Source organism: Cucurbita maxima, unplaced genomic scaffold (assembly GCF_002738345.1).
Source record: "Cucurbita maxima cultivar Rimu unplaced genomic scaffold, Cmax_1.0 Cma_Scf00020, whole genome shotgun sequence".
NCBI classification, from domain to species: Eukaryota; Viridiplantae; Streptophyta; class Magnoliopsida; order Cucurbitales; family Cucurbitaceae; genus Cucurbita; species Cucurbita maxima.
This window is the reverse complement of record NW_019272036.1, coordinates 188,369-200,478: the sequence shown is the minus strand read 5'-3', so window position 1 is coordinate 200,478 and position 12,110 is coordinate 188,369. Positions and strand designations below refer to the sequence as shown.

Below are 12,110 nucleotides of genomic sequence, written 5' to 3'. Positions count from 1 at the left end.
CATGTTCTCTTCACTCTTTTTAGCTAAGCCATTATCTTCTCTCTTTGCTCCAATGGTTTTTATTCTCTTCACTCTTCACTCTTATTTAGCTTAGATTTGAATATGGGACGAACTTGTAACTCATTCTTGTGCACATGAAAATCAAGTTTGATATATTTGGACTTTCATTGTCTTATGATTTCTTGCTATTACTAGAGCTGTCTTTTGTTTGATATATTTTCATAGAGATTTTTTGACAGAACGTTCTTCCGTTGTAATAGGCTTTCATGAATGTTCTTGTTTTTGGACGTGTGCCAATGGATGGGACATTCTTTCCTAGTTCATTTGGCTCTGTAAGGTAGTTTGTATTCCATTTTCTTCTATTCGTGTGTTTCATCACGTAGTTATATGAATATTAGGCTTCAAATTTTAAGATTTCTATGCCTCAGTAACCACAATGTGTCCTATAATGGTCATGAGTCCAGTGATGAGAGGTTCAGAGTTTTTTCTTCCTATTAAGAGAATCCTTGTTATGTTACAGGAGGGAAAACTAGTTAGTTGTCTTACTTTTCTCTCAACATTTGGTAGTTTCTTCCTGATTGCTCCATCTTCGGAACTCGAGCTCCAAAAGATTCCTTGGAAATGAAAGAAACGAGCAACCAAAGCTTCTTTCCCTACCTTCTAGACAGCGTTAAGTGCTGCTCCATGGTCAACAACACCAGCTCTAATAATGAGTGAATTTGGATTGACTTCTATTGCTGGACGGAGCAGCAGAGACCTTTATCGTCGATCTCGAGCCAGCCAATATGTGAACTCTAAGGGATTCAATGCGTTTGAGCGACGAAAACCAAGGCCTCGCGCTTGAGGCCACAGAAATGGATATTGCACATTGCAATGATCCTCGACCCCTTGCATTGTACAAGATATAATATCGTGCCCTAAAATCAAGTATAATTTGTCTACTATGTTTTTTTAAATTTTTGTAACTTGTCTACTATGAGTTTCATCTTCCATGTGAAAAGTCAAATTATAAAGATCGTATTTATATTTTAATGTTATAACTTGGCCTAGAGCATACATGCTTATGGTAGTTGAGTTAGGCTTGTGTTGACATGTGTTCAAGGTTATTGCACTATTTCATTATGCAAATGGTTGATATATTATCAGAAAGACAAACAAAAATCTCACATTTGATAGATAAAGAGAACATCACAAGTGTACGTGTATGAACAATCTTCTCCATTAGTACGAGACAATTTGAAGTAAATCGAGCAAAAACGCGAAGATTCATGTCTAGAGTGGAGGATATCATATCACTATAGAGATACAGTGAAATTGATTGGGTGGATTGGCTCAAACAAATGGCATTAAAGTTGCGTATTTCACTTAACCATATCAGCAAAATTCTCGTGAGATTCGACAGGTGAACGAGCTTTCATATAGATAGTGTGCTCTGGATCGAGTTCATTCGAGGAAGACTTAAAAAAGACTAATTTACAAGAGAGTAGAGATAATATGGTTGGAGTATCGCAAAACATTTTCCATCATCGACTCCAAGCTTAATCGGCAGACGGCAACGAAAGGGCGCGTAAGAGGGAAAAAAAGAGCGCGTAAAAGGGGGAAAAAAGAGCGCGTAAAATTACGGGATCATAATTGGGGAAGTGGTCCGTTTGTTATTTTATGAAAAATGAATGGCATAACTGAAAATTCCTGTTTCTATTTCCAATATGTGAGATGATTTTTCCATCTTTCCTACGGCTCGAGAAGTGGAAAGAAACAAAAACACCGGAGGAGGAGGAACACAGAGGAACACAGACGAAATACGAGCAATTGAAAGCTCCCAGTGCTTCGTCCATGGCGTTTAGGGCTTCTTCTCTCAACTCTCACTGAAATACTTGCTCTCTATTCTGTTTCTTCTTCTCCCTGTTTCGTTGTATTGGAAAACCCTAATTCTCCATGCACCAATCTCCGTTGCTGTTCACTCCACTTCAACACTGCCTTTGAAGTTGAGTCAATTTAGCTGCAGTTGGTATGGGCGCCCCAGATAGATCTCCCGCGACCTCCAATTCTATGCAGGTGAGTTGTTTATTATATTGGGAGGCTCGGTACTTCGACACTGAGTGCTGCCAGGCGCAGACATGTGGTTAGCCTTATGATTTCGTGGCCGATGCTGGTCTCTGAATGTTGCTATCTGTTATTTAATTGGTATTGCGTGTTGTACGTTTTTGGTGTACAATTTGTTTGTTAATTGTTTATTTGCTTACGTTGGAGAGTTTGTTTGAGTAACTGTATCGATCGACTGGCTATTTATGGAAATTTAACTTGCTCTGCAACCCAGAGTTTATTTCTTTAGTTAGTACGGTCCAAGAAGCAAGTACTGTTTTCTAGTTACTTATTCTGGACTACGGTTGGGTTAAGTTTTATTGTTTGAAGCTATCTGCGAAGCTTTGAGTGTGTGCGAATAGTTAACACCTAAAGGATCTGAGAAATTATAGCTGCTTAGAAACGCTGAAGGGTTGTCAAAATAATTAAATAGTATATTTTATTATTTAAAAAGTTTACACTAAGAGATGGGTATTCGTAGGGTGAAGTGGGGACGACGTTTGGAATAAAAAAAAAAAGTAAAAAGAAAAAGAAGTTTGAAAGTGCTTCAATTCAAAGCATATCGTGTAATTTTTTAGCACTAACTGGAGTTGCATTTAACGGCATTAAGTATAATTGTAGAGCTATCAGAACAAGGACTCCTAGTGCACAGTACATAGTGGTAACTCAGTTTTCTCAAACAATGAGATAGCGCTTGACTTGTGAATAAATTTATTGGTCAATTCAAAGCTTTAAATCTTGTAATTTCCAACTCCTGCCAATAAAACAAACACGTTACTGATTTCATGGGTCCCCATTCCTAGCAACATGAATTCAGCTTTCTGAAACAGCCAACACATTTTATCTATTTCATTTGTTGCAAGAGGTTGTACTTTATCCTTATCGTTTATACTCTCAAATTTCAGCGTGTCAAAGTATATCGTTTGAATGATGATGGAAAATGGGATGATCAAGGAACAGGGCATGTTACTGTTGACTATTTGGAGGTTAGTGACTGAATTCCCCCGTTTTCTTTGTTTTAGTTAAGAAACATTGAACTATCGATGAAGAGAATACAATAGAAAAGAGGCTGTGCAATCTTTCAAAGAAGTTTAGTTAACATGATCTTCAGTGATATGACTGTAAATTCAATTTTACTCAGAGATCGGAGGAGTTGGGATTGTGTGTTGTTGATGAAGAAGACAGTGAGACTCTACTTCTACATCGTATTAGTTCAGATGACATTTACAGAAAGCAAGAAGGTTTTTCCTTCTTTTCTTGTAGACTTTTAGCAGTATCATCAACTTGAGTCTTCTTTGCAATGTGTACCTGCACTATTTTGAATTCCTGGTTGGTTTGAATGTTGGGCTGTATTGACTTTTGAAGCACTAACAAAGTCAGCTACTTTATATGCAGATACCATAATCTCTTGGAGAGATCCAGAATATTCTACAGAGTTAGCTCTTAGCTTTCAGGAGACAACTGGATGTTCATACATTTGGTAACTATTGAGTATCTGCCTGTCACTCCTTAATGTTTTATCCCAAGTATACTAGCTGAAAGTTGGCCCATCTTATTTAGGGATCACATCTGCAATGCGCAAAGGAATCTCCATTTTAATTCTCTCAACAGTAAGTACCCAGTTATTTGAGGCTTTTTGCCATTGTGCGTTTTCGATTTTGTTCTTTGCATTGCATGTATCATGATAGGATACTTAATGTTGTAGATTTACTGTTATGGAGTGGAGGCTACATTTACTGAGGTGATTTCTGGCTCTTGAGTGGAAAACTTGCTTTGAACTTAGTACATAGTAGGAGGTTAACATGCCAAAGCTTAAAACATAAAACTCCGATGTACTGAAGAGGGCTGTAGTTACTAGGCTTGAAAACATGAAGTATACCTTTGGCCTTTTTAGGATTAAAGAGAAAATTGTAGTTCACTGTTCAAATGAAGATTTTAATCTGTCTAGTAGTGTATGCTTAGTTTTATTAAGGAAAAAAGTTTTGTTTCTCTTTCCATTTCCTCTAAACCAAATACCTGACATTAATCTGAATATTGTTTGTAATATAGAATTTGAGCAGGTACTTTGTTATACACTGATTACTTAACTACCTTGGAAAATTAATTTTCAGTATATTTATCTATTTCTTGTCTTTGTTGGTTTCTGCTTTCTGTCAGTGCTGTGCAATTAGAAGAATACTTGTAAATCTGTCACAATCTTATGAATGTCATCAGAGAGTGAACCATGATTGATTTATCAGGATTTAGACAGCTAGGATTCAGTGGTAGTTGGTGCATGAGATGAAAATGAGAGATCTTGGAGAATTATTACCACAAGAAATTTTAGGATGAGGAGATGGGTGAGTTTTGTGGTCTATTGGAACTATCAGATGGGATGACAAGCTCAATAAGCGTAAATGTCAAGGGAAGATTTAGAGTGTCCCTCTCTCCCAGTACAATATCTCACAAAATAGACAAACCAAATCTACAACATTCTCTCTGGTCCACTCACTAACTATTTTCTAACAAATTACTATTCCCACTCTCCCTCCTCATGTGCCTTCTTGTATGTACATGTTTAGTAGGAGGCCTAACATGTTAGCTTCGTGGAAGTCAGAGAAAGGTGAATATTTTTCCATGGCTAGTCTTCTTGGAAAGATTCACTCCGATTGGTAGGGTTGAAAACCTGTCATTTTTGGTCTTTAAACTGGAGTTGCTGTATTTTGTGTCTTGAAGGTGGGGATAACCTTCCTCGCATGTTCTTTCACCGTTCTTCCAGTAGGAACTTATGATAGGCTTTGTTCCACTTTCAAGGTTTGGGATGTTATGTGTTTTTTATGAGAAGGCTGAAAAGGAATTATTTCCTAAGAGAGGTTTCATTTTTGTGTTCATCTCATGTCAGTATTTGAATGTTTAAATTTGAAAGATTTAGTTTCAAATCTAAAAGGTGTTGTAGCATTTTAATTTCCTAAATATCAATGAACGGATGTGTTTCTTTGTGAAATTGAGGAAGAGTGGAACACTGTTTTTATTTGTTTGAATTAGGTATCATGGCAATGAGTTGGAACTCCCATGACTTCCTTTCTTTGTTTAGAGTTCCAATTTTGAGATGAAAATCATTATGTGCACGCTTGGTTTCTTACCAAAATTGTGGCTAATTTATAAACAGAAAGTTGCATTTATATTGGCAGATTTTAGTTTTCTGTAATTCTTTGTTTTCATTTATATGGCCAGATGATACGTTCCACAGCATGAACAGTGAGTTAAGGGAGTTGCCTGCAATTGAGCTATCGACTCTGCCATTAATACTTAAGGTTAGTGTGAATGTAATACTAAAAAACTAGATAAAACGTGTTCTTAAAGCAATTAACCAAATTGGAAAATTGTTTTAGAAACCACTCCCAAACATGTTGAACTTTTAATGAGCAACTACAAGAACATGCTTTTGTAGATTTGTTTTTTTTTCTAAAAACATAAATCAATTTGAAAAACTGACTCTCAGAGTACCCTCTCTCTCTCTCTCTCTATTTTTTTTGCTCTTCCTGCACCCTCAAAGAAAACATAAAACAATTTAAAAAATATACTCTCAAAGTGATTGGCTTATGGAGATAGATGTCCTCCTCCCCTGATTTATCTTATCTTGTTGACTATTTGGATGTGGACGGCCTTTCATATTAATTGATACGTTTTGTTCAGATTGTTACTGAAAGTGGGATTACAGATCAAATGCGGTTAATGGAACTCATAGTTGCCAATGTAAGATTTGGGGAACTTTCTGATTTTTCATGTCAATTTGGGTTCTCGTATGACTTCTGTATGAAATCTTTATCTTGGATGAACAAGAATGAGTATTTTGACCCACAATTTTTCGTAATGCAGCAAGATTTTTTCAAAAAGCTGATGGACATATTTCATATCTGCGAAGATTTGGAAAATCTAGATGGTCTTCACATGATATATAAAATAGTCAGAGGGATCAGTCAGTATTCTTTTCCGGTTCTATTTACTACTATTGCCAGCAATTATTTATATTTTTTTATATTTAATTTTTTGAATAAAATGCAGTCATGCTAAATAGCTCACAGATCTTTGAGAAAATTTTTGGAGATGAGTTAATCATGGACATCATTGGTTCTCTAGAATGTAAGCTCTGCTACTTTTTCAATTGATGATTGTCTGTAAGTTTATAACTGTTTCTTTATATTGAAAGTAGAAATATGTTGCACACTAGTGGATATTTAGTTTTATCTCGCTTTCCTTGCACTGTTTTGGTCCAGTTTATTCTAGACGTTTTGTGATTATGAACTCTCTACTCGTTGGCTAATTGGAAGGTGGTATTTGTAACTTTCTTGACGTGGGTTGAGGCTTTCTGTACTCTTTTGTTTTATTTTATTCTACGTCTTTGGTTTTGTTGTCTGAAAAGTGGGCTTGATAAATAGTCTATATTATGCTAATTTCTCTACCTATTTATACTGCTCTACCTATATGATATAGGATTAGGGGACTACCCTCAATGATTTCGTTCTTCTATTTTTTATGTGATTGCTAGATGATCCAGAGGTAGACCATGTCCAGCATCATCGTAACTTCTTAAAAGAGCACGTCATTTTCAAAGAGGTAATGCTGTTTCCTAGCTGTCTATATTTAAAAATGAGAGCATAGGACTGTTGGCCCAGGGGTCTCATTATGCTATCATATGTGGAGGTTTTTACTTGTACGTTATTTACTTCCACTTTTGTAGGCCATACCCATCAAGGATCCATTGGTCTTGTCGAAGATACACCAAACATACAGAATTGGCTATCTAAAGGTTTAGGTCTTTGGTAGATGCAATTTCTCTATCCGTTGAGCTAGTTGTTAATGTGCTGTTACCTTGGATTGCTTTGCTAGGATGTTGTTTTGGCTAGAGTATTGGACGAGTCCACAATTGCAAATCTAAATTCCATCATCCATGCAAACAATGCGCTGGTAGGTTCTTGGAACCATGTGCTTGTTTTTGATCACATGGTACACACTCTAACTTCAGGTTTCATTGTAGGTCGTCTCTTTGTTGAAGGATGACAATACATTTATCCAGGAGTTGTTTGTCAAGTTGAAATTGCCAACAACCTCTGAAGTGTCTAAGAAGAATTTGGTACTTTTGCTTCTACGCATTATCTTTTCCCTTACTGTATTTTTGGCTTTCTCATGATATTGTTCAATCAACGATTTTTGTCTTCAATGCTATAATTTTTTTCTCAATTTCTTGAGGTATATTTTGAGTCAATTTGAAATGACATCGATATTCTTTGTGTTAGGTACATTTTTTGCATGAGTTTTGCAGTTTAAGCAAAAACTTGCAGATGGTTCAGCAGCTAAGGTTATTTAGGTACCATACTGCATGATATACAATTATTCTTTTCTTTTGAAAATAATCAAACCCTACGACTTTAATTATTTTTCTATTTTAGTTTAAGATGCTGACAACTACCAGTTTCTGTTTTCTAAGGCCTCTCATTGATCTGTTTCAAATTGTGAACTTACAAATTCTGCAGGGATCTTATGAATGAGGGAATTTTTGATGTCATTGCTGATGTATTACAAAGTCCAGATAAAAAGTTTGTGTTAACTGGGTAATGTCAACCTTCTGATTAAATTTTGGTATTGTTCGAGTATGTTTCCATAAACAATATTTTTATTACTTTGTTCTACAAATCTATGTTTAAGAAGGAACTCTTACATTGTTAACTCTTTCGTACTATTCATTGCAAATTTCTGTGGTTCTTAATAAATGAACAATTTAAGGTTTTCATCTGACCATTCTATTAAGAACATTTTTAAGAATGTGCCATTCAATTAGGTTTTCCGCAACAAGGAAAAAGTTTGCCTTAAAGGCTAGTTGACTATTCTTTACTCAATTTTTTTATCAACGCACTTGTCTTCTGTTTTATTCCACCTATTTTTATTTTTTGTCTAGGCATCTCAATAATGCATTGTTTGGATGGGTGCAGGACAGATATCCTTATTCTTTTCTTGAACCAAGATCCAAATCTTCTACGTTCTTATGTTGTTAGGAAGGAAGGGATTCCACTCCTAGGACTATTGGTACGTTTTTCTAATCTGGTTTGTCTGACTTCAACCTTGTATTTTTTAAATGAAAATGCAAACCTTCATCAAGAAAAGTGAAAAAAAAAAAAAAAAAATTCTAGCTGATACTATACAAAAGAGAAAAAAGGAGAGCCCATACGAAAGCAGCACAAGCAGAGGAGCCCAACCAAAAATACGAAGAAACAAGTATTTCAAGAAAAGGCTCCTGTTTTTATTTAATGCTTGTTTGGTTAGTGCTTATCTTCCTGTAATTGGAAATGTTGGGGAACTTGATGCGAGTGAAATTGTGAACATAGTAGGATCAGTAACCATAAGCATATTTGATACATAAATTAAGTTAGATGTGCTCAACATGTAATAATCCTTTTTCAAGCTGAATTTGTTACAGACTTTTTTAAAAAAACTATAGGTTGAAGGCCTGATTACAGATTTTGGGGAGGAGATGCACTGTCAGTTTTTTGAAATCCTTCGATGTTTACTGGATTCCTACTCGCTATCAGGAGCAGCCCAGGTTTGCTTAGCCATCTGTTTTTAATCACGTTTACTTTGGTTAAAGATTTCAAAATGATCTCTTATAGTTGAATTGTATCTTTTAACTAGAATGTAACTCAAGTTAGGTCGTATTGCTCGACTTTGTCCTAGGTTGCATGTTCTTACTATTGGTCCCTCTACTTTGTCCATACTTGGGTTGCATGTTCTTAAAAGTACTATGATTATTAAGACCTGAACTGTACAAAATTACAAAAAGAACCCAATGAGGGCTTTATACTTTAAAAAGTTATTTGATTTCTCCTCCCAAGAAGTCAGAAAAGAGCTCTTGATGCTCTATTTTGGAGGCCTTTTCCTTTGCGTTGAATTGCCAATCCATGAGTGCTTTTAAAAGCCAATTACAATGATCTCATTTTGTAAATTCTATTCAGAAGCATTATGAAAAAGACCTCATTGTCTATGCCACATTATAGGACTTCTCACCTTTTGTCTCAGTGGTAGGATAACTAATATTGAAGTCCATGCTGTCTGTTTGTTTTGAATTAGGTCATTTTTGTGTTTCTGATTTATATATGTATACATTTTTACCAGGTTCTTGGAAATAGTTGTCATTAACTGTTTATATTAGATGCAATCTATATTTAGACCTGCAAATTTTCCGCTGTATCCACTTTACATTGACTGCAATATTGTGTTTTTTGTGTTGCAGAGAGAAGCTGTTGTTGAGATATTTTACGAGAATCATTTGGGTAAACTAATTGATGTTATAGCAGTTTCATGCCCTTCAGAAGGTCTTCATACATTGAGCAACAAAATTGGTCGCTCTAGTGTATTAAAGAATCAGAGCATTGTAAAGCCGGAAATACTATCCAACCTTTGTGAATTGCTTTGCTTTTGTGTTCTCCACCATCCTTATAAAATAAAGTAATATTTTGTCCTTTTTTTTCTATTATCTTAGAATTGAAGTTTTCTCAACAATAAAAGTTATGAATCCTTACTTTTTTCTATTCTGTTTTCAGGAGCAACTTTCTCGTGAATAATGTCATAGATAAAGTGTTGTTACTGACTCGAAGAAAGGAAAAATACTTGGTTGTTGCAGCTGTTCGGTTTGTTCGTACTATTTTATCTCGCCATGTAAGTTGAACCAGTGGAGATTAAAATTATCTTGTGTATTTATTCATGGAAATTGGACTGATGAGATTGCAGCCCACTTTTTCGTTCACTTCCCGAGGGATTCAATTTTGAATCGGATTGAAATTGGTAATGTACTGAATTATTTTCTTTGTCAATATGCAGGATGATGATCTGGTCAATCATTTTATAAAAAATAATCTTCTAAAACCAATTATAGATGCCTTCATTGCTAATGGGAATCGTTACAATCTGCTCCACTCTGCTGTTTTAGATTTATTTGAGTATATCTGCAAGGTCTTCATCTTTCCTACCACACCTATGCTGTCTCTGATGATTCCAGTCGAACATTGATTTAATGGTTGTGTTTCATGCAGGAAAATCTGAAATCTTTATTTAAGTACATAGTTGGTTCATTCTGGAATCAGTTGGTCCAGTTTGAGTATTTGGCTACAATCCAGTCTCTAAAAGTTAAATATGAGCAGGTATTCTTGATTTTTTTTTGCTTAAATATCCCATTTTGTCTTTAAAACTTATTCTATTTTGTGTTTGACATCTTTATTTGCAGTGCCTAGAGGATTTTAGTACAAGAGGCACAACTACTAATGTATTAGATCCTAGAAAAAGAATCGAGGAGCGTGCTTTGGAGAAAGAAGAAGAAGACTATTTTAATGGAGAGAGGTAAGCATTGTTTCTCTAATTTTTAGGAAATGAATACATTTTTCCCGATGTAGTAAGCAGAAATGGTAATGTTTAGCATTATATGCAACAGAGTTTAGCGTAGTTCTTTAAATAGAATATTAAATCGGGCTGTTATTAACTCATTACCAATCAGTGATGAAGAGGATACTGCAACTGCATCTGTTTCAAATGTACAGAAATCGCAATCTTTACCTGTTCTATGTAATGGAGTTGCTGCAAGTTACCCTCCACGAAGGTATTGTAGTTTGCTTTGTCTTGAAATTTGATTACAATAGCAGTTTTTGATTGTTTTCAACTCTTCCAGTCCTCAGCCTGGTGGTGGACTTGTTGACTATGATGATGAAGATGACGATGAGAACTACAGGCCACCCCCACGAAAACAATCAGAAACAGTGGATGAAGATGAAGGATCACTACATACTCTCAGGTTGAAGCGGAGGCCCGTTCACAAGGACAAGGAGGCAAAAAAGCAGCGACTGGGAAGGAATCCCAAGATGAGTAATGGTGTATTTGCTGCCTTGTGTTCAACATTGAGCCATACAGTTCTGCCTGATAAGGTTACAGCCATCTCCCAGCAACCTAAGCCCCATTTGATTGATCCGAATAATAGTTCAGATCACGAGAGTCCGAAAGGGCAGGATCAGAATGCTTTAAGAACCGCAATCGATAGCAACAGTAGTTTGGACGAGGAGAACCATACAGAAAAGCCACCAATTTCTTCTAAAAAGTGTTCTGATCAATTGCTTAATCCTTCAGAAAATAGACAGTTGAATGGAGAAGACTGTTCATTGATTCCTCCAAACTCATCGCCTGAAATGACTGTAAATGGATCCTAGGTTTTCTCTTCATGGCAGGGTCATTGCAAGTTCCTTCCATTTGCGTTTGCCTTGTGAATATGCGTTGTGCAAAAACGGACCCGGGCTAGTCTTGGATCGGCAAGTTCGAAGGGGAGCTAGTCCTGGAATGAACTGGCATCAAAAGGCAAGGAGGTAGTTGATGGCTGTATAATAGTGTAGTGTACTGACAGTGGTGGATTGTGGAAGCTTCTTGTGTTGCATTCGAACGAACGTTTCGAACATCCTCGCACCGGGCTGTTCTATTATGACGAGTTTAGAAACGGTTGCTTTAAGTTGAACAGTTGGTATCAAATTTTGTTATCTGATTTGAACCCTCCCCCCACCCCAAAGATAAAAGAGATAGGGTTAGGGTGTATACAAATATTTATATCCATGGGTTCGACTTTGTAAACTAATGTGATTCAGTAGAGATAGGGAGACGGGCAAGTCCCTCCCACCAAAAGAAACATGGATTTTATTAAGCTAACAGATTTTTAGTTAGTTTTTTTATTACATTTTTAATGCACATTTAAATTAAAATTTTAAAAATAAAATCATGCCCCTTCCTCAAATTATATATATATATATATATATATATATTTCAGTTTTTTAATTTTGATTATGTGTTTTTTACAATGTCTTTAAAAGGTAGCTAAGAGAGTAAAATATTTAAAGATATAAGAAAAATATTTTTTACAATGTTTCTAAGTTTAATTATTAAAAATAAACATACTTTAAAAAAATAATGCTAAAAGAGAACATTGGTTTTAGAAAAAAAAAAAAAAAAAAAAAAAAAAAAAAAAA

The 12,110-nt window shown here is 35.5% G+C and overlaps 1 protein-coding gene across 3 annotated transcripts; it reads left to right on the top strand.

The window, feature by feature from the left end:
• Positions 1–1,661: 1,661 nt before the first annotated feature.
• Positions 1,662–11,815, top strand: LOC111494412 (serine/threonine-protein phosphatase 4 regulatory subunit 3A-like). 3 transcript variants are annotated; one of them, XM_023144353.1, is made up of 24 exons: positions 1,668–2,055; positions 2,988–3,068; positions 3,224–3,323; positions 3,478–3,562; positions 3,643–3,692; positions 5,296–5,375; positions 5,758–5,817; positions 5,941–6,040; positions 6,127–6,204; positions 6,611–6,678; positions 6,803–6,871; positions 6,952–7,029; positions 7,100–7,195; positions 7,359–7,429; positions 7,596–7,673; positions 8,052–8,145; positions 8,558–8,659; positions 9,347–9,561; positions 9,657–9,771; positions 9,934–10,065; positions 10,146–10,253; positions 10,337–10,449; positions 10,647–10,705; positions 10,775–11,093. In XM_023144353.1, exons 1-24 carry the CDS (start codon positions 2,011–2,013, stop codon positions 10,900–10,902), a joined length of 2,205 nt encoding a protein of 734 aa, XP_023000121.1. In that variant the 5' UTR covers positions 1,668–2,010; the 3' UTR covers positions 10,903–11,093. The 3 variants fall into 3 exon arrangements, with proteins under 3 accessions (XP_023000122.1, XP_023000121.1, XP_023000120.1); XM_023144352.1 differs by having other exon boundaries at positions 1,673–2,055; positions 10,604–10,705; positions 10,775–11,815; XM_023144354.1 differs by lacking the exons at positions 9,347–9,561; positions 9,657–9,771; positions 9,934–10,065; ... (2 more) ...; positions 10,647–10,705; positions 10,775–11,093 and having other exon boundaries at positions 1,662–2,055; positions 8,057–8,145.
• The last annotated feature ends 295 nt before the right edge of the window (positions 11,816–12,110 follow it).